Source organism: Setaria viridis, chromosome 5 (genome assembly GCF_005286985.2).
Source record: "Setaria viridis chromosome 5, Setaria_viridis_v4.0, whole genome shotgun sequence".
Classification (NCBI taxonomy): domain Eukaryota; kingdom Viridiplantae; phylum Streptophyta; class Magnoliopsida; order Poales; family Poaceae; genus Setaria; species Setaria viridis.
The window spans coordinates 15,904,716-15,930,590 of record NC_048267.2 but is presented as its reverse complement, the minus strand read 5'-3'; the positions used below and the strand labels follow the sequence as shown (position 1 = coordinate 15,930,590).

At 43.4% G+C, this 25,875-nt stretch overlaps 2 protein-coding genes and 1 pseudogene across 2 annotated transcripts; all 3 read right to left on the bottom strand.

Moving 5' to 3' along the window:
• Window positions 1-7,687: 7,687 nt before the first annotated feature.
• Window positions 7,688-11,737, bottom strand: LOC117858431 (phytyl ester synthase 1, chloroplastic). Its single transcript, XM_034741499.2, has 13 exons — window positions 11,323-11,737; window positions 11,167-11,218; window positions 11,017-11,072; window positions 10,681-10,839; window positions 10,480-10,584; window positions 10,099-10,202; window positions 9,824-9,945; window positions 9,597-9,705; window positions 9,365-9,495; window positions 8,879-9,248; window positions 8,628-8,741; window positions 8,263-8,345; window positions 7,688-8,158 (listed from the first exon to the last, which is right to left on the bottom strand). The coding sequence occupies exons 1-13, from the start codon at window positions 11,621-11,623 to the stop codon at window positions 7,873-7,875; spliced, it is 1,992 nt and encodes a 663-aa protein (XP_034597390.1). The 5' UTR covers window positions 11,624-11,737; the 3' UTR covers window positions 7,688-7,872.
• Window positions 11,738-14,541: 2,804 nt separating this feature from the next.
• Window positions 14,542-17,562, bottom strand: LOC140222809 (protein FAR1-RELATED SEQUENCE 5-like; annotated as a pseudogene).
• A 1,000-nt stretch (window positions 17,563-18,562) lies between these two features.
• LOC117858083 (phytyl ester synthase 1, chloroplastic) lies at window positions 18,563-25,345 on the bottom strand. The gene is made up of 13 exons (XM_034741075.2): window positions 24,858-25,345; window positions 24,554-24,605; window positions 23,444-23,499; window positions 23,001-23,159; window positions 22,793-22,897; window positions 21,825-21,931; window positions 20,818-20,939; window positions 20,606-20,714; window positions 20,359-20,492; window positions 19,910-20,279; window positions 19,579-19,692; window positions 19,252-19,337; window positions 18,563-19,141 (listed from the first exon to the last, which is right to left on the bottom strand). The coding sequence occupies exons 1-13, from the start codon at window positions 25,246-25,248 to the stop codon at window positions 18,841-18,843; spliced, it is 2,106 nt and encodes a 701-aa protein (XP_034596966.1). The 5' UTR covers window positions 25,249-25,345; the 3' UTR covers window positions 18,563-18,840.
• Window positions 25,346-25,875: the final 530 nt, after the last annotated feature.

The following is a 25,875-nucleotide window of genomic DNA, read 5'->3' as shown; positions in this document are numbered from 1 at the left end:
TGGACATGGCGCCTCCTAGAGCCGGCAAGCCGTGGAGAAAGCCTAAGGCCAATTTCATCCTGACGAGGGCCCAAAGGAGGGAGGTACTAGAATGGTTCCAAACATTAATGTTCCCTGATGGGTATGCAGCAAATCTGAAGAGGTTAGTGAACTTAGCTACTATGCGAATCAACGGGCTCAAAAGTCATGATTACCACATATGGCTTGAGCGCCTACTTTCGGTGATGGTTCGAGGCTATGTCCCTAAGCATGTCTGGCAGGTGCTAGCGGAGTTGAGCAATTTCTTCTGCCAGCTTTGTGCCAAGGAGTTATCTCGTACCGTGGTTGCAGAAATGAAAAGAATGGCGCCTATGTTGCTCTGTAAGTTGGAGAAGATCTTTCCACCTGGCTTCTTCAACCCGATATAGCATATGATTCTGCACCTCCAGTATAAAGCACAAATGGGGGGCCTGTGCAGGGCCGTTGGTGCTATTCAATTGAGAGATGTTAAAAGGTTCTTCAAACTAAATGTAAAAATAAATGCAAAATTGAAGCATCCATTGCAGAGGCATACATTCTGGAGGAGGTGTCAAACTTCACAACAAAATACTATGCTGACAACCTTCCTAGCGTGCATAATCCACCCCGTTGTTACAATGACAGCGAAGCTGAATTGAGCCTTAGCATTTTCCGAGGACAACTCGGAAGTGCAAGTGGTGCGACACAGAAGACCTTGAAACATGAAGAGTGGCGCACTATCATGATGTATGTGTTGACCAACCTATCCGAGGTGGAGCCGTACATGCTATAAGTTCTCAACAAACTTGTTCTCAAGTAGTCACTATTTTGCATCCAACTCGCATGTTTCTCGTTGGTATAGGGAATTCCATAGTCACTTCTAGCGTAAATCAAGGGAACCTACCCCGCACGAAGCGGAGACTCTTGTCAGAGAGGGTGCGGGAAATGGAATGCCCGATTTCATTTCTTGGTTCAAACATAAGGTACAGTCCAATTTAGCTCGTACTTAGTTTGATATTACAAGTTTCTCGTACATGCGAATAATATAACGAACCACCCTGATTGAACTTGCAAGGCCAAACCGATGCGTCTATGAATGTCGTGTTGAGACAGGTTGCTGATGGCTGTTCCTATAGGGTCAGATCGTTTACCGGTTATGATGTCAATGGATATCACTTTCACACAACAAGCCACGAGCAGAGTCGGCCCAATTGAAGAACCACAAATACCAGAGTTTTTACGCCAGGCTTTGATGGGGTCGAGTACTACAGAAGAATTGAAGAAATATACGAACTAACTTTTCATGGTTGCAATGTTCTTAATCCAGTCATATTCAAATGCCATTGGTTTGATCCATCACTCGTGAGACGGGCCCCTAATCTTGGGCTAGTCGAAATTCGGCAATCAACCGTCTTACTAGGAGACGATGTCTATATTGTGGCTCAATAGGCCATGCAAGTTTATTATTTGTCATACTCGTGCCAAACCAACGACCGTCTTAAGGGTTGGGATGTTGTGTGCAAGGTATCGCCACATGGTAAACTACATGTACCAAACAATGAAGATTACAACATTGACCCCAACACATATGATGGAGAGTTCTTCCAAGAAGATGGGCTCGAAGGGATTTTTGAGATAGACTTAACTGAAGCGATCGGAATGGAAGTAGACAATGAAAGGGTTGCTGACGAGGACGTTGGAGACGAGGTTCATAATATGAAGGAGTTAGAATTACTTCAGCGATTATAGTTAGGACAGGACATTGATGATGACATTCCTCCTTCGGAGCACGGGCATGTTTTTATCGACACGCGTGATAGTGATGATGAGACTTATGATCCAACTAATCCCGATCATGATGATTATTTCTAATACACGTATGAGCCGTACTAATTTATTTATTATTTGTCATACCATGTTATTTTTGAAGTATGTTTAGTTTATTTTGCATATCTTCCTAAGTATGTTTTGTTTATCTGTGCCGATTAGTTTACTATTTTTAATTGCAGGTGATTGAACAATGGTGGGCGGTACGAGGAAGATCGTAGCGCTTTACGAAAAATTCAAAGCTGCAGCTTTAGGATCAGCTTCAGGGTCAGACGCATCGAGGGGTCGAGGGAGGAGGCGTCGAGGCAAGGGTGGAGGCAGGGGTGAGGCACTAGTCGAGGAAACAGAGGAGGCACAGGTCTAGGGTAGAGGCAGGGGTCGAAGGAAGGGTAAAGGGGTGAGGCCCCCGTCGCCTGTACCTTCGGCCCGGTTGTCTGAGGAGGAGGAGGTACCTTCCGCGCACGCCTCTAGTGACAAGGCGGAGGTAGAGGAGGAGAAGGAGCAGGAGCAGGAGAGGGAGGAGGGGGAGGAGGCAGGGGATTCGCAGTCCAAGATCTGGTTGTGAGGTCCCTCGTCCCTCCCAAGACGACCGATACCTCTTCATAGACGCCCACTGATTCAACCCACTGGGGCAAAGTAAGTTACTTTAGATATTCTCAATAATTTTGATATGTTGAAAATTACAATAGAAACTAATAATTTATATTAATCACTTGTGCAGGAGTTGGATTAAGCTCAGTGGGGGTGGCCACAACCCCAAGGTCAACGGCATCCTTGGTCTTTTGTGCAGGCTACACTTCCCTAGCCCGGTGGTCTTCGCCGGACAGGAGGAGCCGGCCTACACGTGGGACCACTACGTCGCCGCCGCTGACGTCATTGATCGTGACCACAGGACATTCGCCAACAAGGCGGAGCGGGTGAAGGCTGAGCTGTGGATAAGTATTCCTAGCACTACATTGCTTAATACATCACCTTCACTGGACATTCTTGAAATAATAACTGTATCCATCGCGTCTATATGTAGGACTTCTATAGATGTCAGGAGGGATTCGAGGCCAGGGCAGCCTCCATCACTGAACAAGCCACCAAGAAGCTCATCAAGGACATGCACTATGAGGCGCGGGTTCAGACCATCATCGACTTCTATGCTAAATTTAGAAGGATGAAGGTCAAAAAAGAAGAGGCAAGCACAATGAACCTGACCATGGAAGAATTCTTAGCGGAAAATACAGAACGTCAATACTTACTTTTTCAAAGATTAATTACGCTTAATTTCTTTTGTTATATGTCACATACTTGATGATGTAGGTGCCTCCGTGGTGGTGCCGAGAGCATACCCGGTGCTGGGAACAAATGGTGGACGTGTGGTTGCAGCCCGGGTCGTTGGAGCACCACCTTGCTTGCCGGGAGTGGCATCTGCAGATGCTATATGCATCACACCATCAAGGCAACCTAAGTTTTGATGAATACAAGGAAAAATGGGTACGCGGATTCAATTATTTATTCTAACGCTCAATTATGCATAATTTCTAATCATTTTGCATTTTTACCGCAGACGTCGTCACATGATGGCCAGGAGTGCTCCCGACTCAAGGCATGGGTTATGTCCAAAAAGGGCAAGGCGACGGCGGACATCGACTTCAACCTAGAGGACCCACCCGAGGCGTACAGCCATTCAAGCATCCACAGCCGCGTCACCGAGTACACATCAATGGCAAGGGAGGTTCATGGGCCAGAGTTCGATCCGAGCTCCTAAGATATTGATGCAGAAATTGTGATGAGGGTGGGAGGAGGCAAGAAGCATGACCGGTATTGGATTGGCGATAGCGTGATCGACACTGCCAGCACTCCCACTCTCTCCCAGATCTGAGCAAGGAGCATGGACTCGAGCCCCGCGATACGGGCACGGCCGACCACTTCACAGTTACAGATGGAGGCTCTGTAGGTTATTTCTGTTTGTTTCATCTTTCGTTGATTTTTACGTACCTTTTGCTTTGCAATAAGATATTGGGATGAAATATTGTAGACCCAGGTGGAAGTAGAACGGAAGCGCAACGGGAGGACCTAGAGGCGAGGATCGAGGCGGATCGACAGATAGAAAGGTAGAGGACGGAGTCGATGTTCCAGTACATGCAGAGTGTTTTTCAGAGTTTAGGTCAAACTCCACCACCTATGCCACTGAACCTATTCCCTCCACCTCCGCCTCCTGCAGCTACTCCTGTGAGTCACTTGTCAACCTTACAATTAATCTAGAATTAAACTAGAAACTACAGGCACTAGAAACTTACAATAGAAAAGTGACTAATGCAATCTCTTTAACTTTGTGCAGAATCAATAGGTGGGATCCAATGCTTTCTCGGAGCCATCATTTTGGTCGCAATGGCCACCTACACATCCTCCTCGGTGACTTGTTTGAATGGCTAGTGTGTTAAGCATACTTGTGAATTACTTGTTTAGATTGGAACCTATATATACTTGTGAATATTATTTGTGTGCTGTGATACTTGTGATGCAACTTATATGTCTGTGATGCAATTTATATGCCTGTGATGCTTCCGTGATTGTTATTTGAGAGGGGTCCTTTATACGTAACGAATTTGTAAAATAAGGTGGGGAAGGACACTTTGTCGAGTGTTAACACTCGGCAAAGAGGCCAATTTTTGTTATTCTGGGACTACTTTGTCGAGTGTTTTTGTCACAACACTCGGTAAAGGCGCCATAAAATGCTGGCAGTAGCGGCTTCTTTGCCGAGTGCCACGCCCATAACACTCGGCAACATATAAATCTTCGCCGAGTGTCGAGAGTACGGCACTCGGCAACATGTAAATTTTCGCCGAGTGTCGAGTAGACGGCACTCGGCAACATATAAATTTTTGCCGAGTGTCAAGAGCACGACACTCAGCAACATATAAATTTTTGCTAAGTGTCGAGAAGACAACACTCGGCAACATATAAATTTTTGCTGAGTGTTCTTCCGTCTGACACTCGGCAACAACTCCGTTACCGTGATAGTCCGTCAACACCTTTTTGCCGAGTGTTTAGTTTTGCCGAGTGTTTTGCGACACTCGGCAAAGGCTTTGCCGAGTGCCCGATATTTGACACTCAGCAAAGATACTGTTTGCTGATGGAACATTCGCCGAGTCCTCTTCGCCGAGTGTTACACTCGGCAAACCCTTTGTCGAGTGTTTTTGGGGCTTCGCTGAGTGCCTGGGACACTCGGCAAACTTACTGTTTCCCGTAGTGCATATACTTGGATTAGAAAGGAAGGAAATTGATCTAACATTGATGCAGAGGATGGTCCCGTGTCCCTGTATGTGTGGTGGATAGGAGCGAAAGGTGGACGCAGATTTCGGCAGGTGCTCCTCCAGGCAGCCCGCGTGGAGGAATTAGAGTACCGCCTCGAGCATGCGACACCCCGCTCCCATCTCTAGTGGAGGGGGCTCTGGTTGTTCTCGAGCGCCCAAACGGGCGGTAGGCTCGGTGAGGTTCATAACGACGTCGGAGAGGGCGAACCGGTGAAGGCCGGAGAAAGGGGAGGAAACAAAGGGGGCTCCCAAGATAACTTTAAAGCCTATTAAAATCCAGTTAGGAACTACTGGGTTCAACATATTTTTTAAAGTTAAGTCAACATCCTAAAATAGTATATTCAACTTTTTTTAAAACATAGATCAATATTTTAGAAAAAAGTAATTGAGAAATATTTTCTACAACCTACTTCACGACATTTTTCTAAATCCAATTCAACATTTCAAAAATCACTATTTTTAACCATTTCTTCTTTGTTGCCGGCGGCGGCAGGGTGAGAACGTGGCAACGAGAGGGGCACCAGCAGCAGCGGGAGAAGCACCGGTGGCGCGTGCGTAGGCAACAGCAGTGGGGAGGAGCAGCGGTGTGCGCCTAGGAGGAAGCAATCATCAGCGGTGCGCGGAAGGAGTAGCACTTGCGAGCAGGATGACCAGTAGCGGTGCGAGCACAGGGGAAGAGCACGGCGGCACGGTCGCAGGCGCATGCGGCGGTGGCGTGGCATGGATGCAGGCGCAGGCGGCAGTGGGAGGAGGAGCACCAGCACGAGACAAGTGGGGCGGGGCACAACGACGGCAGGGTAGGAGGAGAGGGTGCGCGGTTAGGGTTGAGGGAGGTCAGCATCCAATGGTGAAGAGGTGCACGCACGGATCTCATATACCGGGAATCCTGTAAGATACGGGCTTTCGGAAGCCATATAGGATCTCCGGGAAACAACCGGAGGTAGAGTTTGCTGCTAGGGCAGCCTCGACGGCCTAAGGCCCACGAAAGTTGGGGCCCAGTCCATCCATGTGTGTGCTCTCAACGTGTGGGTCTTTCTAGTTCGGAAACATATCCGGTGCAAATCATTTATCCCGTGGAATTTTGGAAACTATGAATCAAGGTCACAAGATGCTAATCCAATGGATACGATTAGTGGTAGGATTATTTTGCAGTTAAGCCCCCCCCACCCGCCAAAATAATCCTACAACTAACCCTATCCATTGGATTAGCATCTTATGACCTTGATTCATAGTTATAGATTTCCATTTGGCACTACCACGATGGGCCGCCCTGAGCACGACACGAAGAAGCACAGCCCGGTAACGGCCCGGCCCGTGAGCCATCGTGCTAGTACCAGGCACGGCACGGCGTTAGTGCCGGGCCTGGGCCACCTATTCAACCCACAGTGCCGGCACGGGCACGGCACGCTTAATGGGCCGACACTATGCTGGTCCGATAAATATTAGTCGTTGGATCTCCTAACTAAACTAGAGCCGTTAGATTCACATTGAGTCATATATAATCGTGGAAACCCTAGTTCCTCACTTCCTATTCTCTTCCCCGTCTCCCACGCGAGCACAGGCGGCGGCGGCGCGGCCCCCCGCGGGCGAGCGCAGGCGGTGGCAGCGGCGCGGCCCCCCCGTGGAAGAGCGCAGGCGGCAGCGGCGGCGCGGCCCCCCAAGGCGCGCGTAGGCGGCGGTGGCGGCGCAGCCCCCTGCGGGCGCGCACATGCGGCTGCGGCGATGACGGAGCGGGTGGCGCGACCTCAGGCCGGCGCGGGCACACCGGGCTACCGTGCTCGACAGCATGGCACGGCACGGCTAACCACCCATAGAGCCGTGCCAGGGCTGAGATGTCGGCACGGCGGCACTACACGGCACGGCACGGCTAAGCCACCGTGCCGCATAGTGCCGTGCCGCGCCGTGCCCATGCCAGTGCCGTGCCATGCGGCCCGGTTGGCCATGTATATTCATAGTTTCCAAGGTTGCACGGAGTAGATGGTTTACACCAGATACGTTCCCTCCTAGTCAAAAAAAAAAAGAAATTTTGGACCTACTACCACTTCAATCAGTTTTCATGCTTTTGCAATTCCAAAACTGTATTCCTAAGTGGTTTTTTCTTCTTAAAAGTTGTTGATTAAAAGATCATGTTGTGCGGTTGAAGCTCCCGTGTATCCTGATTGGCACTTGGTTCTTTTCTTTTTACAAATTTTGCGTTTAGCGCGGAATTGCATACACTATTATATACTTCATCACACACTTACAGCACGTGAATATTCAAAGAATGTTTGATCAATAAGGAATAGTTTCTCACTGTATAGCAATTAAAATAATATTTGAGATGCATGCTCAATTGATTAAGATTCTTGTGGTGAAATCTATCCGCCTGAGTTTGAGCCTCTGACGCATAGGTGTTTGTATGTAAACTCTTGCATCAAATAAATTAAGAACCTGGATTATTGGGCTACTTTGACTTTTTTCTTCACTTTCAACATACACGCTTAGGTGCTACTCCTTCCAGATATAGTGTATGTCATGAACCTAAAAAAGTTAAAATGATTTACAATTTGAAACCGAGGGAGCAAGAGTTATAATCTTCAACTAATAGTGGTACAGTTTCTTGATTGGGGTTGTGGCCTCCTTGTGGGAGTACCTTAAAAGGATCCTTTGTAAAATATCACAACTTCTGTCGTTTTAAATTTAAACACACGCAAACACAAGCATGTCCCAGTTAATAAATAGGAACAATTGCGTAATCAAACATTCAGGGATCAAACGCCGGGACCTCACAAGTTGGTCCCCGAGCAGCTTGGTACAACATTCTTGGGATGAGGCTCCTGTACTTGTCCTCCACCCTCTTCTCCAACAAGTTTGAGATGATACGCTCGACCTCCGATTTTACGTGCATGTAGAGATCATTCGCAGCCTGCTTATCAGTCAGGATGTCTTGCTTGTCCTTGGTAGGAATCGGCTTCCCGAACTGGTAATAAAACCGGCCCGGTATTTTCATATACAGACCCGGGAAGAACACCTCATGATCAACGTCGTCCCTGCAAAGATCAGCATTTCATGGAACATTCAGGAGCCATCAGTGTAAGAAGTAGTCAGATAATCAGGTCTCAAACCTCAAAGAAGAAGCTATTTGCGTGGGTACCTTAGTTTCAGATGGTCGCTATATGCTTGCATCATTTCCTTGCCAAAGGGTGCATTCCTGATATCGTCGAAGGTACAAAGCAGCTGCAGAACATTGTTTTTCAGGTATGCATATTAGCTATGGATCTTAGAAATTATTCTGAACGTTTCAATATTGTCAAGAATGCTCATTCCTTCATTTTTTGTGCCTAACTTCTTATTTGCAAAAGAAAAAACTGCATCCCACGAAATGCCAATAATGTTCGTTGTTGTTTTAAGTTTTGACGAAATCAAACTTTTGAAACATGAAAAAAATGCCAAGAAACACTAAGAAACCGAAGAACGCTTAATTAGTTGAAAAACAGCAGGAAATATCCCGGAGCATACTTCTAGCAGATCATCCTCTCCGACGACTCCAAAAGGCACAATTGTGGCATTGAACTGTGCTGCCAACCTAACAAATTCGGCCTGAGATGGCCAGAACAGCCTGTGCTCTTCGCCCTGTACAAGTATTTCATACGAATCAGGTGGACACGTTTCAGTAATCAATCAAGTCCTCAAAATTTAATCTTTGAAATATTGCAATGTTGCAGACATGATCTCTGCACTCTACTCTACTAATGCATACGCAGAAGGACCTTGCAATGGAGCGCCTCCCGGTGGCCGCCGGGGTAGAGGAGCACGAACTCGCCGGCGGCCAGCAGCTCGTAGATGGACTTGTACATCATGGGCACGCCGCCCCACAGGTTGAGGAAGTCGAAGAAGTCATGGCCCTCCGACCACGCCCTCTTCTTATCTGGGAACAGCTGCGGGTGCGCGATGCCGCGCACGACCACCCCCTTGAGGCGCAGGAACTCCGCCGCAAGCGAGATCAGCTCGATCCCCAGAAGCATGTGGTTGCCGACGAGCAGCACCGGGCCGTCCTGGGGTACTCCGGCAAGACCCCTCACCACTGTGCCGTCTTGCAAAGTGGAGTACATGGCCGGGCAGGTCCTGAATCTGAGATCACTGCAATTTATCGTGAAAGAAAAGAATTATCGTGTCATTCCTTTGGAAGCAGTACAATGCGTTCAGGGTTCAGCCTGACGTGAAGAGTTTAATTAACAGACGTTCATTCTGGTTACCGGGTAGCTTTGTCTACTTCCTTCAGCTCTGTTGCAGATGGAGGGATGTAGTCGAAAACCCGGTGGTACCGCCTCGAATGGCGGTAGAGATCGGTGCACTTGATGATGGACGCGACATGGACACCGTACTCCTGAAATGCATGCTGAATTACATCACCCAGGTCTGTTGAAGAGTATCTTCTCTTCTTTCAGTACAAAACTTTAATCTGACTTCTTGTCAGATAAACCTCACCAACAGTAAGCTGTGCCCATGCTTGTCAAAAAAATAGATTGTGCATTTTGGTAACAACTTCTGTAGCCTGTCAGCTTCAGCTTTGCTTGGAAGTAACTTGTCAGCACAGCTGACAGAAAGCATACCAAATTAAGAACTATTGTCCAACGATGTAATGGAATTTCTCAAGTGGCAAACTTCAGTGTAATAGGAGCAGATAGCTAGATCGCTTAAAGAAGCAGATAAACCTGGCAAGAAGTAGAACTTCAGCTTGAACTGATTGTAGACGATAATTAGCATAAGAGGCAGCCCGTTTGATCAGCTTCATTTTCCATTTCATCGTATCCTTTGGTATTTTGTCAAGTATGTTCTACAATGGAAGGATAATATTTTGATCACACCTTTATATAAGATTATAAGCCAAGTGCAATGAAATTGTTTTATTTCTTGAATTATTTCTACATCTCCATCTATAATTTATTGAAATGGACCCAGTAATAACATGTGAAGGAACAGTAAATACCGAATGCTTCAGGAAAGATGACATGTTACTTGTCAATCTGTTCAGTTCTTCTAAGGGATGCTTCCCATTTATCATGCTACTTACTGCCATGTGCGCTTCATTGTCTGGTGTCATGATCAGGAAGAACAGAAGTACCAACACGCAGTAAACTTAGACATGGAGTCATGGACAAACGTAAGACAAGCACAAAAAAATGTGCAATACAAAAACAATTATACATTAGTTCAGCAGTAAGGATTTATATCAAATGCTATAAATAATTCGCAAGCAAGTAGAAAAGTAACTTTCAGTTAGTTAAATTATTTCCATGCATTTCAATTTTCTGAACTATTCTTATGCTTTTATTTATCACTTCTGTGATGCAACCTACCAGGCACTTACCAATGTTGTAGTTCAATAGAGCTGTAATTGCCATACAGGCTTGATCGGAGAATAGGCTGAAAAACGATAGAAGCTGCTGTATGCTTGACTTCTCATATGATGTCGCTTTAGCATTGCGAAAGGAAGAAAAACTTATAGGTCAAATATTCCAATAAATAATTAGAAAGATTCATATAATAGAAGACGTACTCTAGCAAATACCTGGATTTACTAGCACCAGTATCAAATCAATATGTGGGTTACGAGCAGCTACTGCAAGGGCGAGGCATCCTCCAAAAGAGTTCCCCAATAGATAGATAGGCTTATTGGGAGATGTGGCATGCTCCCTTCTTACAACATCTTCTACAATTGTAACAAGATCTGAAAAAGAAAAGCAGCTAAATTATACAACCTTGAGAACTTCGAAGCTGGCTAACCAGTCTTCATTCTGAATCATAATTGAAGTTTACAAAATGGACCTCAATGAAGATGGGAAAGAAATAAACTTGCTTAGATCTAAAAATCCTTCAGTGAACTAATTTACAAACGTATGTGCACCTTCAAATGGAGTGCGGTCATGGAAAGGAACGTGCATGCATCTAAGTTCAAAAATCCTGCAGACGGGAACAGTAGTATCCGTTATTATTTAATTAATAATAACCAGCTGAAATTATCCACAATTTGAATAAGCTTTTCTTTGTTTCTTACCTTCCAAGTGCCTTGTGATGCATGAACAGCCCCATCCCCATTCCATCAACTCCTGAATGTTTAATTGACATCCAAAACGCTTTCATGCATTACACAATACAAAATACAGAATTCATATAACACATTTGATCGAGCAACATTTAGATGTATGTTAACCTGGCAAATACAGCATTAGCGGAGCATCTTCGATAGGCGAACCGGCATCGACCGGACAAAACCAGCGTGGCGGCCCACTGTCATGCTCTACCAGCTCCCCAAGCGATTCATAGTAGTAATCTAGGTTCTTCACCGTCTGGTACCCATCGTCATACAGTGGTTCAAGCCCCCTATACCTCGCCTGCAATCTTCCGGCATGCTTCAGCTGGCAGCTGGTCCTCTCATGTGAGCGATTCCACTGTCGCCGTGGTCGCCAAAGAGCAGCCGCCTGCGTGTGTAGAGGACGAGACAGAGTCGCCATTTCTGTGAACTAGAAAGCCTTTTCGGGAGTTCTTGGCATGGTTTTAGGGAGGCCCGGGAGAGAACGGAGTCATGCGTTAGGGAAGCTTCAAGGTGCGCTGCGAGAATAACTGAAACGGAATGAGGCACAAAGGGTGTGAGTTTGGAGATTGGAGTGTTGTAGACTTGCACTCCACTGTCTAAAATTTGTGTGATCTGGTCATTTGGAAATCAACCACATGACGTTTCGATGGTCAGACACTCAGACTCTAGCATCTTTAATTATGCCAATTGAAACCATCCTGTAGAAACTAAACATTGCCATTTTGACGAACTGCAACAAAGAGGTGGTTTGTGAGGTTTTTAAATATTGAATATAGGAAAACCATGAAAAGTAAAAAAGTGTAACTATTTTAAACCATACAAGGAGTTGTGCTTAGCTTTCTCCTAAACTGAGCTGAAAAGATTACTCGATCATGCTCCATCAATGAACTGGAATTGGTAGCACAAGATTTAGGTCTGCAATTTGTGGATGCTTTGGTATTCAATATGCCTCATTAAGATATATTGATATCATGATATGCCTCCCTCTTTTGCTACTTAAAAAAACATTAACATGATATTTGGCATAATGCAATTGGAATAAACTCAAGAATGGGTTTTGGACACAGAAATAACAGATTTAAAAAGGATGAGGAACATCCTGCTGCTCTTCTGGTGGGAAATTTGGAGAGGTATTTTACGGTACACAATACTACCTTATACTACTATTCGAAAATGACTCATATGTAAGGGTCCGACGGTTGAGATTAATTGTATACTGCTAAAACCTTAAGTTGTAGTATAGGTAGTATGCATGAGTAGTATAGATAGTATAAAGGTATGATTGGAGAATGTGTAAAATGATATTGTTGAAATATATCAAATCTTTCTTAATTATCCTTATCTTCTTTCCTTTTACTCCTTGTCTCTTCATTTCCAATCACTCGCACGTGCACTGGGGCGGCGGCAGCGGCATCTACACCATCGCAAGATCCATCTGAGCTGCTGGAAACTCCGCCTGCCACTCTACTCGCTAGAGGATGGCGGCGGGAGGTGCACGGCCATCGTCGGTGCCTGCGGATCATGATTAATAATCAATAATCAATATGCAAACTTCTATCAGTCATACCGTGCCGCAGCGGACGCGGTCGGCGCCGTCGTCATCCATCCAGCGTACACCGTCCCCGTCGGAAATGCGACAGGGCAAATTCACCGCGTTGGCCTGCAATGGCGACTCATTGCGCGAGGTCCTTCTTGTCCTCCTTGTTTCGTACCAGGCAGCGGCGAAGGGCACCGTGCTGGAGTAGACCAAGGAAGGGCCGTCCACGGGGTGGCACGCACGACCAGCATTGCCGCGTTATCTCCCTGCTCCTGATGGCAAAGCTGGCAACAATGTCGGCTGCTCCTGATTTCTCTCTGCTCCATCGAATGTTGAATGCCTACAATGCCGATGCGATGCAAGCAGCGGAACTTCATGTTGAGTGTTGTCACAATTTCTATCTGAACTGGTAGCATAGTTAGTTTCAGGTAGAATAATTTCAGGTTTCGTACTCATGATGGCACATCTATTTCGACCAATGCAATGCTTCAAGCAAAAATTATTGCCAAACGCGAACGAATAATATCACGCACAATGTGTTTCTTCTACTGCATTCCTGCTGCAATGATGTTTGGCAGAGTATTTGGAAATCTTCAGGAGTTTGCCTGACAGGTTGACGAACTTTGAGTGGTGATGCAAGTCTGACAGACCTGAAAATTGCTCACTTTATAGAATTCCAAATATTAGCGGTTTGTATGTGATATATTATTGTATTTCATAAAAGGTAAAATAGCCAAACTGAACACTCATCCCTAAAGATCGTGACATGAATGCCTCATCGATCATCTAACAGATGCGTAAAGCAAGTACTCCGGGCCTATTTTTTTTCTGTTTTTTATATACTATTATTTCACATCATTCTACAATTTCATTTCCACATCACGACACATTTGAACAGGAGTTGTGCAAATTGACCATGCAAAAAGGAACATCTATATACATGGAGACCCAGAGTGAAAACTCTTACGAGACAACTCTCGTTTCCTGCCAAGTTTTTGCATTAAGTGATTAACATCTTGAACCAATGAAGTGACAGTCTATCTCAACAAAAAAAAAAATGAAGCGACAGTCGCATTAGGTGACCCTATGAAGGGCTATACCATGGCAACAACTGTTACCCTTGAACCATTTGCAAGCTCCACGCAAGAATACAGACAGTATAATATCAGTTCTACCACGATATACCGATTCAATCTTTTTTATCAGTTCTATCACGATATACCGATTCAATCCTTTTTTATTACATCCAGAGGATTACTATTACAAGTTCAGTAGACAATGCAAGCTGCCTCAAACGAAGAGCAAGCTGTCGCCCTTGAGTGATGATGTTTGATATCCACTCAAAAGAACACACGGCACATGTTCATAATGAATCTTGCTGAATCTTATGTCTTGCTTCATCCAAATGACGGCTATCCTTTCCAGGGTGCGCAATGAAGAGAGCTTTTATATGACTATTCACCTAGTTTCTCTAACCATGTGAGGGTGAAACTGTAACCTGCATCAATTTGAACAACTTATTATGGATCATACTCTGTTCATTTACACGACGTGACTTGAGAATAAATATAACATCCTGGAAGGAATGAAACCCATACGACGATAGGTGCTACTTTGTTAACATGATAGCTGTTGCAATTATAAGGTGTGCTGACTCTGCTTGTTTAAGTTAATGGAGGCCAACATCTTAAGCTACATATCAGTACCTACCAATAACTAGGCTTACACCTCCCTTCCCCTGTCACTAATATTTTCAAATGCTATTTGGGGTACCATTGAAAAATAAATTAATATATCACTCAGATCCTGACAATTTGTTAGTATTATATTCACTCAGATAATTCATGCTCTAGCATCACTGTTACATTCACCATGATATTATCACACATTTTTGTACCAGATAAGGTCTGGTATGCATCTATTCCATGTAAAAGACAAGCCCAAATAACAAACAACAAAAGAATTATGCCCTTTAATTTGGGTAAAGACATCATCTGTATTTGATCATCTAAGTCAGTTTAAGAAAATATTTTTAAGGCTGAAGATGCTGGACCAATTCCTCAACTTAATTACAGTCTGTATATTTACGCTAGCAAAATGCAAAGTAACATACCAAATCCTATAGTAACAGCACAAGAATAAAAATATAACGCATAATAGCTAGTGCTATTCTAGTACTGAGCTGCCGAAAAACAAGAACATGAGATTTGGTGTAAAAGACAAGCTGTTCAGATTTGGTGCTAGTGCTATTCTATCTACTCATGCAGGTTGAGCAGACTCAAATGGGGGAAACAGTGCACACAGCACAAGCAAAATGGATCGAATCAATTATTGCAATGGAACAAAAAACTAGCATTCAAAAATCTAGAGGCATGAAGCACCAGTTAAAAGCTGAACACAAGCCTTCAGTCCACACCATTGTAGCACATGATGAATGTTGCAATGGATTGTATTGAGTCAACGCAAGTACTATTTAGGGCTATATAGTATAGAAGTGCACAACATAACAGTATACACAATAATCATGTCTGAATGCAGGTACTGTTCAGGGTTATATAGCACAGAAGTGCACAACATAACATTATACATAAGAATCATGCATTCAGAGACAAACAACAATTTGAGTATATTCTCATCGTAGAGTTAACAAGCTAATAACAACATTTTAGGACCATATAGTAATGATGTTTTCAAACATTTGGTGAATTGTGTGGAGCTTGTGAAAAAAAATGGAACAAAGAATCTATTGATGCCAAAATAAAACAAATGAAACAATTCACCAGAATACAAAATTTATGACATAAAAAGTATATTCATGGCATAAATACAAAATTTAACTATCCGACCCGTAAATTTTCAAACATTTCCTTAGAATTCATGGCTTGCCTTCCACCTCTTGTTGGATCGTGGAGCACCTTTCGAAACAATCTTCACCTGATCAAGTACTTTGGTGCCACAAGGCTAGTTGGCTGCTGAGAAATGAGCCGGTAGCGGCCCAAATGATGTCTCCTCTTCCATCCCGTGCTCCTGTGTGTCTTCTTTCAAAATATCATCAAGTAACTTCATTACCCTCTCCATCTCACCTTGGCTCCTAGAAACTTTGAATAAAGCATGATTGCCCTTTGAGCGAAGGGAATGGTAACTATCCATTTGTTCTATCCAAACATGCGTGTTGGTATGCATCTCCGTTCGGAAAGCACTCTTGGCATTTATAGTCCACCTCACGTAAACACAACAAGGAGGGATGCTCTCTATACGATGCAGAAAGTATGCGCGCATGGAATTCCTTCCCGCTCCAGCTTCCAGCAATGGCATCTAGCATCAACCAACGATGACCCAAAGGTACAAGTCACATGAAAACAACGCTTGTTGTTGCCTTGCAATGAAACCTCATACCTCAAACACCCATTCTGCAATGTCACCTCTGTCACCGACCAATTACTTGATTTTTTAATCTACAAGCTCACTTTCTGGAAAATATTTGGTGTGAAGATTTGCGCAGCACTTTTCTCAAGAACATTAGCAGAAATCTTAGTGAACGGGATAGAACACAACACCTTTGCATCAAGCTCAATCTCATTCCGATGAATGCATGATAGCAAAACTCGTAATGCTCCATTAAATCAACCAGGGACATCTTTCAGTCTAAATGGCTGTGAAGCCTTGAGTTTAGACTCTCGCTCCTCTGATTTCTTTGCATGCCCAAGAAATGTCTCCCTCTTGTGAATGTCGCGGCCCACTTCCTTCTAAGTTTGTACATCCTATTTACCCATAGGTTATCTTGTTTGATATTATGGGTACCTTTAAACGCTCTCCAAAGCCTATCAAATTCACCCTCCTCCATTGCATGGTATATGAACTTTCTGAAATCCTTGAGCTTCGAACCACGGAATCGTTTCAGCATATTTTGCTCTATGTGCCAACTGCACCATCTGTAATCTGTAATCTGCATCAGGCATGACAATCTCAATAGCTCTTACCATCGCTGCGTCCCCATCAGTGATTAAGGATTTTGGATGCTTCTGGTGCATCGCCTCCAATAAAGCCTCGAGTGGCCATACATATGACAAGATAGTTTCATCCGATAATATACCAAAACCAAAGACAATTGTGCTTCGATGATGGTTAACTCCTATAAAAGGGACAAACTGAAGATTGTACCGGTTCACACGGTAAGTGCTGTCGAATACAATGACGTCTCCAAAAACACCATAGTCTATCTGCGACTGTGCATCCAACCAAAATAGGTTCTTCAACCTTGCCTTGTGCATCCACACTATATGTGAGAAAGAACTCTGGATCTTTCTCTTGCATCTGACGCATATGATTCAACACAAATTTTGCATTGCTTTCTTCAACCTTTCCCTTCTTGTACCTTGAAAAGAAATTGTACAAGTCCTTCTAAAGAAATCCAGTCTCTCCTGGACCACCGTGTCTGGTCTCCATTACGTCCATGATCTGAAATGGACACAGTCCACCTAGCCCCAGCTCGATTGCCTCCGCTTTCTGAGGATCATTAAGCCCTCGATGAGATCGCAAAACAAAAGCATGCTCTGGTTTTGCAAGGGCATGTGTGTGGACATCCACAAAGTGCTTCACATACCAGATGCCATTACTTTCACTCCACTCCACATCAAGCTTAGCCGTACATCCACAACGGGTGAGAGCATATGGCTGTCTTTTTTGATCCATCCTTTCGAAGTACTTAACAGATCTATATCCTTGAGCACATGAATCTTCTCCATAGCACCTCTTTGGTACCTATCTTGTACCTAACTCTGTCCTTTCTGATACTGAACCCTTTATGGTATGCATAATCATTGTAAAACTCATAGAAATCTTCCTCCCTCATAAAAGTCTAATCTACAACACTCTTATATTTCTTAATTTCCTCCATGCTAATGCCTCCATTATGGTAACCTACAAGAAAAAAAAAATGTATCCCAACCATTTCAAAGAATACCTTTGTATCAACATAGGACGGTACTGAAGTTCTTCATCCCAACCTAACTAACAAAGCTTACCACATCTGTAATTGCATGTTAATATTCAAATAATCAGTCACAAAACATGCATTTGATAGCTCAACTTACAGCTGCAATGGAAGGGCTCCTATCTTCACTAGGATGAGGATTGGTCCAGGAAAGGGAGGAGGAGGCGGTAGCGGCGGCGGACTGGAAAGGGAGGAGGAGCCGGTAGCAACGTCCTGGAGAAGCCGGAGGTGGCGGCGCGGCACGACGGGCGGGGCGGCATGTGGGCGGTAGCGGCACGGCACGATGGGTGGGGCGGCGGCGTGCGGGCGGTGGCGGCGCTATGGGGGGTGGGGCGGCGTGCGGGCGGTGGTGGTGTAGCGTGCGCTGAGAGATCGTGAGCGAAAATAGCGTGCAGAAAAAAAATCCCCGAATAATATATGTCGTGCTAATTACAATTTTAACTATACAAAAACAGCCTATACTCTATATTACCACGTGGTAGTATTGTGCACCGTAAAAGAGCTCAATTTGGAAGGACAAGATAGCAGCACAGATGGTCACTCACAAGAACAAGTAGCAAGCTAGCCTACGAACTTGTTATGTAATCTTTTCTTGCTTCTTTCTTTCTGTACTTGGTTGTGATTTTTGTGTTTTCTCCTTCATCCATATGTAATCTCCCTTCTTGATTAACTCTTTAATTGCTCTGTATGTTCCCTCAATGAATGAGCAGGGCTCCTGCCTTTTTATTTCTAAAAAAATGGTTTATCCATTGAGATTTAAAGCATGAAAATTACAGGTGTTTTACCAAAAAAGGAATGGTGATCCTTTGTTTGAACAAACATGAATATATCGTGCTAATCATATTGATAAACCACTTACACCCCAGTCGGAAAACTGTCAGAAAAATATACACATGCAATATTTTTTTCTGTATAGTACATGTAATCTACTTCTGTACAATGTGTAAGGGAGGAAATTTCCTCCGAATGCATTGCATCTGATCAAAGAATCGCAATCGCTTGCAGTTGCAGATGTCCTGCCCTACGTTCACCAATTCTTTCTCCTATTCTGTTTGTGTGAGCTTTCAAATATCCAATCACACTAACATTTCTCTGCACCTGATCTTCATGGTTCAAAAGTTGGGACTTGAGCAGAGGTGCCCCATGTTGCCTGGTATAGCGCACGCTGCGCAATACTCCTGTAAGGGTCTTCCTCCCTCTTCCTCTTTAGATACGACATTATCTCCTCCACTTCTGATTTTATGCGTAGATACACATCATTTGCACTCTTTCTGTCTCTGACAAGGCTGTTCATCCCTTTCATTTCAATCGGTTTGCCGAATAGATAGTAGAATCGACCAGGTACTTTTGGGAGAAGAGCAGGCAAGTACATGTCTTGATTCCCATCCTCCCCTTTGACACTATCCCTGAAACGAATAATGCATTCCATGAATGAAACAAGAGTTCAGTTGAGCAAGCACAAAGGTAATGTCTGATCATTGTGTTTTAGTCTAGGAGAAAATAGCTTAAAACTGACCTCACTCTGTCAGCTTCTTTGTTGACTGACTCTATCCATTCCCGAAGGCCAGGGATGTTCTTCTGATCATTGTAATCCAGAACCAACTGCAGAATGAGTGCACAGAGTAAGTGATTAGTTTCATCAGCATGCAGTAGAGAAACATAATACAAATGTGCAATAGCATGACTTATAGCCTATAGCCATCATGCACTTTTGCAGACAAAGGAGTACTGAAGCAAAACAGTATATCTAAAGCTAGGCATTTTTCTATGGTATTTAAGGCATAGAGAATGGTATTTTCAGATTCATATGATAGAGCAAAGACATGGATCAACAGATATCTACCTCTAGAACATCATCTTCTCCTACACACCCAAAGGGTATGACAGTCACCCCAAACCGTGCCGCCATTCTTACAAATTCTGGTTGATCTGGCCAAAACAACTTGTATTCTTCACCCTGCAAAATTCAGTAGATATAGTAAGGAGTAAGCAAAAGGTCGTCCGCAAATTGGAGTTCAAGTAGTAGTTATTCTTTTTCATAGTGATACCGGGTAGCTCATTTTTAGTAAACTTTAGCACATCATAACTGAAAATCTTTCTGAGAATAATTTTATGTACCACTAATGATTCAATCGAGAGGCTAGTAGTGGGTAAACTGGTCAAATTATGCAAACCTTCCTATGAAGGGCTTCACGAACACCACCAGGATAAAGCAGAACAAATTCATTCCTCTCAAATAACCTGTACATATTAATTGGGGTGACCGGTAGTCCACCATACATAGAAACTGTATCCAACCGAGATAACTCCTGGCGCGAAGACTCAAATTTTGTTCCAAACAAAAATGGATGAGCCAAGCCACGAACAATTGTTTTCTTCTCCCTCAAGAACTCTTCATACAGTGGACTCAATTCGATACCCATGAGCGCATGATAGCCCACGAACAAGACAGGACCCTGATCAGGAATGCCAGAAAGACCACGGACAATTTTTCCATTCTTCAGCGTAGACATCATGACTGGGCTCAGTGCAAGGTGAAAAAGTCTGCAGAAGATTCAGTTTGCCGTTTACAAAAAATAGCAAAAAAAAGGTAGAATAGAACTTTCAGCATTTTAATACATACTTGTGATCCTCATCAAATGTTTTCTTGAACTCACTTAAAGTAGGAGGGAGATAATCAGTTACAAAATCCCTTTGCCTTCTGCGGCGATACATGTTTACTCCCTTTATGACAGATAACAGATTGACACCATCCTCCTGTGCAAGCACATTATGGCTTTCAGAATTGGAGGAAGAGGAATGCACGGCTTGGTCCAAACATTATAATCGGATGGAAAGAACAGAAGAATTGTGAGTGTGATGGGATGTACCAAGAGTAGTGTATGACCATTGTCCTTGAAGTATCGAACTCTGCAGTTCTTCAGTGCCTTGAAGAGTCGATCTGCTTCATCTCCGCTTGGTAGAAGATTGTCGTTACCGCTGATTACAGGTATATATATACACTATGAGAGCAAGGATATGGAGGCTAAAGGTCGACAGACTACAAAACTACGGGTTATACATAAAATATTAAAACAAGGACCTGGCAAGAAGTAGAACTTCTGCTTGTACAGCATGAAGACGAGAATTTGCATAGGCTGCTCCGGTCTTGAGAAGTTTTAACTTCCACAAAAGAGTATCTCTTGGTATAATATCTGCCAACTCCTGAGGTTAAAAGAAAAAAGCATGAGTCAAAATGAATAATATGAAGTGCTCCCCCAAAAGATTGTGTAATACCATTATGTAGTTAGATTTGTATCTGATCTCATGATGAAAGAAAACAAGGAACACAAGCTTCCAAGAAAGTAACTTAAAAGAAATGCATGCTTGTTCCATCTTTTAGAAACACACAATAATAATATAATGCATTGCTAAAAGTAATGTTTGTCACACATTTCGTGAAGCGAGACTTCAATTATAGAAGAATACAATTGTGTTCAAAATATTCAGCACATTGGTTGTAAGAGTGAGGACTGATCTGATACAAGTTAGGTGCTTAGCGGGCGTAGAGCTAATCTGGGTGAGTTAAGACATTTTTTTTTGCCTCAACCAGCATTAGATCTGACTGTCGTTATATTAAGGAGAAATAACAGATCTAGTTTCAATTGAGAAACAAACAAACAAGAACTACATGGTCGACAGGATTAGAGACGAGTCTGCCATGTGGATCGCGGCTGGAGCAAAGCACCTTTCCGTTTTACTAGCCCGGTGTTAATACTTTACTTCTGGACGTTTGTATAGGTTTTTCAAGCCTTTTTTCTTTGCTCTTTGCACCGCTCGGTGTTTTTGTACTTGTTGGACCCTCTTCTTTTTAATATAATCGGCAGCTCTCATGCCCGGTTCGTTCCGGAAAAACAAACAAGAACTACATTGCCCCTGGATCAATGAACACTAAGTGCCACGGACTTATTAACAACAACCAGAATACAACTCTCAATAATCAAATATTGACCACGTGGTTGAGGTTTAATCAAGTTAGACACTTAAGACTTCCCTAATGTTGAAGTATAGAGCATTCCATATGTTTTAATGATGGGATGGAATACTAACCGAAAGCAAAGGCAGCATTGAAGTGAGACTGTCTGACAACTTCTGTAGAGTTTCTGGAGGAGATAGGTTGTTTTCAATGCTAACCGAAGCCATCTTTAGAGGGTCACCTGTTGAAACACATCCTTAGAAGCAAGACCAAAGAGGAAAAGATGTATTTTTTCTTTCTACATTGATTACAACTCTAATATATTTTCTGCCACCAAAAAATGCATGTGGCCTTTGCCATTTAAACATCACAAAAAAAGAAAATGTAAAAAAAAGATAAATATAAATGCTTTTAAATTGTAAGAACTTTTGGGGAAAATAAAAAAGGCACATAGCCCCCAAAAATCTAACAATTAATTTTGAATAAGTCTTCAAAATTTCAAGTAAATCTTACTATCAGACATTTTTGGCAATGTTACACCAAAGTTAAGTACAATGAACATATCTTCCCTAGTACAGTCCTTACTATGGTGTGATTTATCAAAAATAAAAATATATATTTTAAAAAAATGATAAAAAATTTTCCTCTCTTCCCTCTGTTTTTCTTTACTATTTGCATTTCTACATCTTTTAGTCTTTTCAATTATTCTGAATACCCCTGCTTCTTTTTCTTGATGATCAAATAGTGCTGACCTAGAAGGGGTGGCAAAAAAGGAAATGGAAGCTACAAAATGCTGGAAAAGAACAAAGAGAGATTCCGTGGTCGTAGAAAAGGAAATTAGAGACCAAACCATGGTAGCACAACTGTGTATTATAGCTCAAATCAGTTGCAAAAGACAAATTTGTCTAGAAAAATGTAGAACAAGAATTACATTTTAACATTTAATATACCAAGGAAGAATTTCTTTATGAACAATCAAGACTAACTTTCTTAGGTAACGGTGAAAAGGTCTGAATAATGTGTTCAGTCGATGCAAATTGGAAAAAGTCTGATCTGGTTCAAGAATATTCAAAATTCAAATAAGAGCTAATAGGAGGCATACCCATGACAAAACTGAGAAGATATGGAACTGTAACATGAAACTCGCTTGGCATTGATTCCAGAAGAGGCAATATTGGCTGCAATGGAGTCCTTGCAAATGATGTAGCTGAAAAAGAGAAACAGGTTAGTTGGAAACAAAAGCGGGAAAAAAACAGTACTGTGAAAAGAGTCTATTCAAATCAAATCTGAAACTAAAAATGATCACCTGCCTGGATTTACTAGTATCAGAACCAAATCAATTTGTGGATTACGAGCTGCCACTGCCACTGCAAGGCATCCACCAAATGAATCTCCAACAAGGTATATTGGTCTGTTTGGTGATAAATCATGCTCATGCTCGATAGTATTTTCGACGGTTTGTAGCAACCCTGTATGAATTTATAGTCACATGTATCAGAAAAGAGAGCCTAATGGATTACTCATACCTCAGTCTCTTGAACTAACGAACAATTCAAAAATTCATACTCATAATTTTGTAATTTCTACACTCAGAGTTGGATGGTACATAAATCTTATAAGATATACTTATCTATAGGATAACTAAATATCTCTAGAACGGGCGTGCCAAACTAATACTACTTTGCTTTAGAGTTGTTCTCTAGATAATTAGAATAGTGATGCGGACTGTGAACCAAGTGCAGCAACATCGTACCTTCAAATGGCGTACGATCATTGATTGGTATATGCAAGCAACGAACCTCGAATACTCTGCAGAATTGAAAAAGGAGGCAAAGGAGTTAAGGTTAACTCAACATCCACTATGTGCTGGAACAGTAAACTTTACAATACAAAATAAAGTTGGTGAAAATTGTAATATGAGTAAAACGTTACTTCAGATTTAAGATCATAATATTTAGTCTGTTCTGTTGAGTAGCGGCTAGCTCCAAGATGGAGTGGTTGGATAAACACAAGAGTCAAAGACAAAACGAGAAGGAAACAGAGGCAGACGACTTTTGTCACATGGGCAGCCGGGCAGGTTTAGCGTTAGAAAAGATGAAAAAAGAAAAAGGCATCAACATCTAGCGGATCAATCACTAGTGGACTAATTACTCATCGTGTCTTTCATAACTTCGTAGACAATGACGGCACGGAGCTGAAGTAATCAGAAACAGAGGGCAGTCTTTTGTGGTTGACTAGGAACAGTCTTGGATACTCCTCTACCAGTGAGTCAGTGACATGGACAAAGGGCACTAGCATAAACATGTGTATCAAATGTAATGTAACAGTAGAGGAAAAGAAATCTATCTTTAGGGGATGTTTAAAGGGGATGTTTGGATCTTTAGTTCAGACTAAAATTTATATCACATCAAATATTCGGAGATTAATTAGGAGGACTAAACATGAGCTAATTATAAAATTAATTATACAGATGGAGGCTAATTCACGAAACGAATCTATTAAGCCTAATTAATCCATCATTAGCACATATGTACTGTAGCATCACATTGTCAAATCATGGACTAATTAGGCTCAATAGATTCGTCTCGCAAATTAGTCTCCATGTGCATTGGTTTTGTAATTAGATTATATTTAATACTCCTAATTAGTATCTGAACATTCGTTAGGAGAATAATAGTCGTTAGTAATTTCTTTGAAGTCGTCACGAAGAAAACTGATGAAAAAATTTGTTTAAGAAAGGGGGGAAACTGATAAGGTTGACAAAGCAGGCATACATGATTGCGAATAAGTTTGCTCCAAACTGGCTGCACCTATAAGTGGAAAATGGTAAAACCAAAAGTAGAAAAGAAAGGAAAAGACTCACTTGCCCAACGACTTGTGGTGCAGGATGAGCCCCATCCCGACGCCATCCGTTCCTGCAGTGTTGTCAATTCGCGGCTCAGCATTATCACAGTTCACAGAAACAGATGGGAGCCCAGAATGATTTCTCCACTGGGGCATTTACGTACTGCCCTTCTGGGAGATGTTTCTATATATGTCAATCATGTGCTTAACTTTTTTTGGTAATAAACTGCCATCTTTATCGAGTGCTAAAATTAACGGTGCTCAAACGAAGTCTAGCTAGGCAAACGCGGCAGTGATTGATTTGGCCAGCTAAAGGAACGCACCTGGCAAGAAGAGCAGCAGCGGCGCGTCGTCCACCGCCGGGCGGCCGCACTCGACGGGGCAGAACCAGCGCGGCGGGCCGCCGTCGTCCCTGGACACGGCCTTGGCCGCCGCGAAGTAGTCCTTGACGGTGACGCTGCCGAAGCCGTCGTCGTAGAGGACGTCTAGCCCCTTCTTCTCATCCTCGTCCTTCACCACTGGCACATCGGCCTTATCCTCCTTCACCTTCTCCATCCTCTCCACGGGCGCCCCTGCCACGCCATTCAGCACCGTCACGGCCGCCGACGGCGACTCCAGGGAGCTCGCGCGGAGGCCGAACCGCGCCTGGCGTCGGAACCCTCGGCGGCCGGCCCCGACGACGGCCGGGAGGGGGTGGAGCGCGGCGACGGGCATGGGGCACGGCTGGGCGGGAAGACAGGAGGAGAAAACAGAGGAGCTGAAGGTGAAACAGGGGAGCTAGAGAAGTAGAGAGGGATCGACTGGAGCGGATGGGGTGGGCAGTGGACGACTGCTATTGGTTTTCTAAGCGAGGGAAGCCGCGAGTGTGAATGGTTGGGGTGGCAGTGGCGTGGGGCACGTAGGTTGGCAAGTCGGCGCGGGGAAAGAGACAAGGGGGAGGGAACAGCTGGTTGCAGTGTGCGGCAGGCCCGCAGCTGCACACGCCGATTGGGCAGAAAAAAAAGGTCTTTTGTGTTTTTTATTTTCTGCTACTATTGGGTAGGATGCCTTTTACATTGTTGGGTAGCACGTGTCACTCGCGTAGCCGTTAGTTTTATCTTTTTTTGAGCGATTTGAATCTGACGTGACCATGAATTCTTTCTGGTGAGCAGGTAAAGAGTCGCCGCGCTATATTTTTACACCAGATAAAAATTGCTCAAAGCCAGTACTATCTCCATTTTCAATACAAATACATGTCGCTTAGAACAAACTATTTCATAATTAGTTTAAAATGAACTTCTGACCGTTATATATTTAGAAACGATGGAAGTATCAGCCGTTGACTCGATTAACTTGGATTGA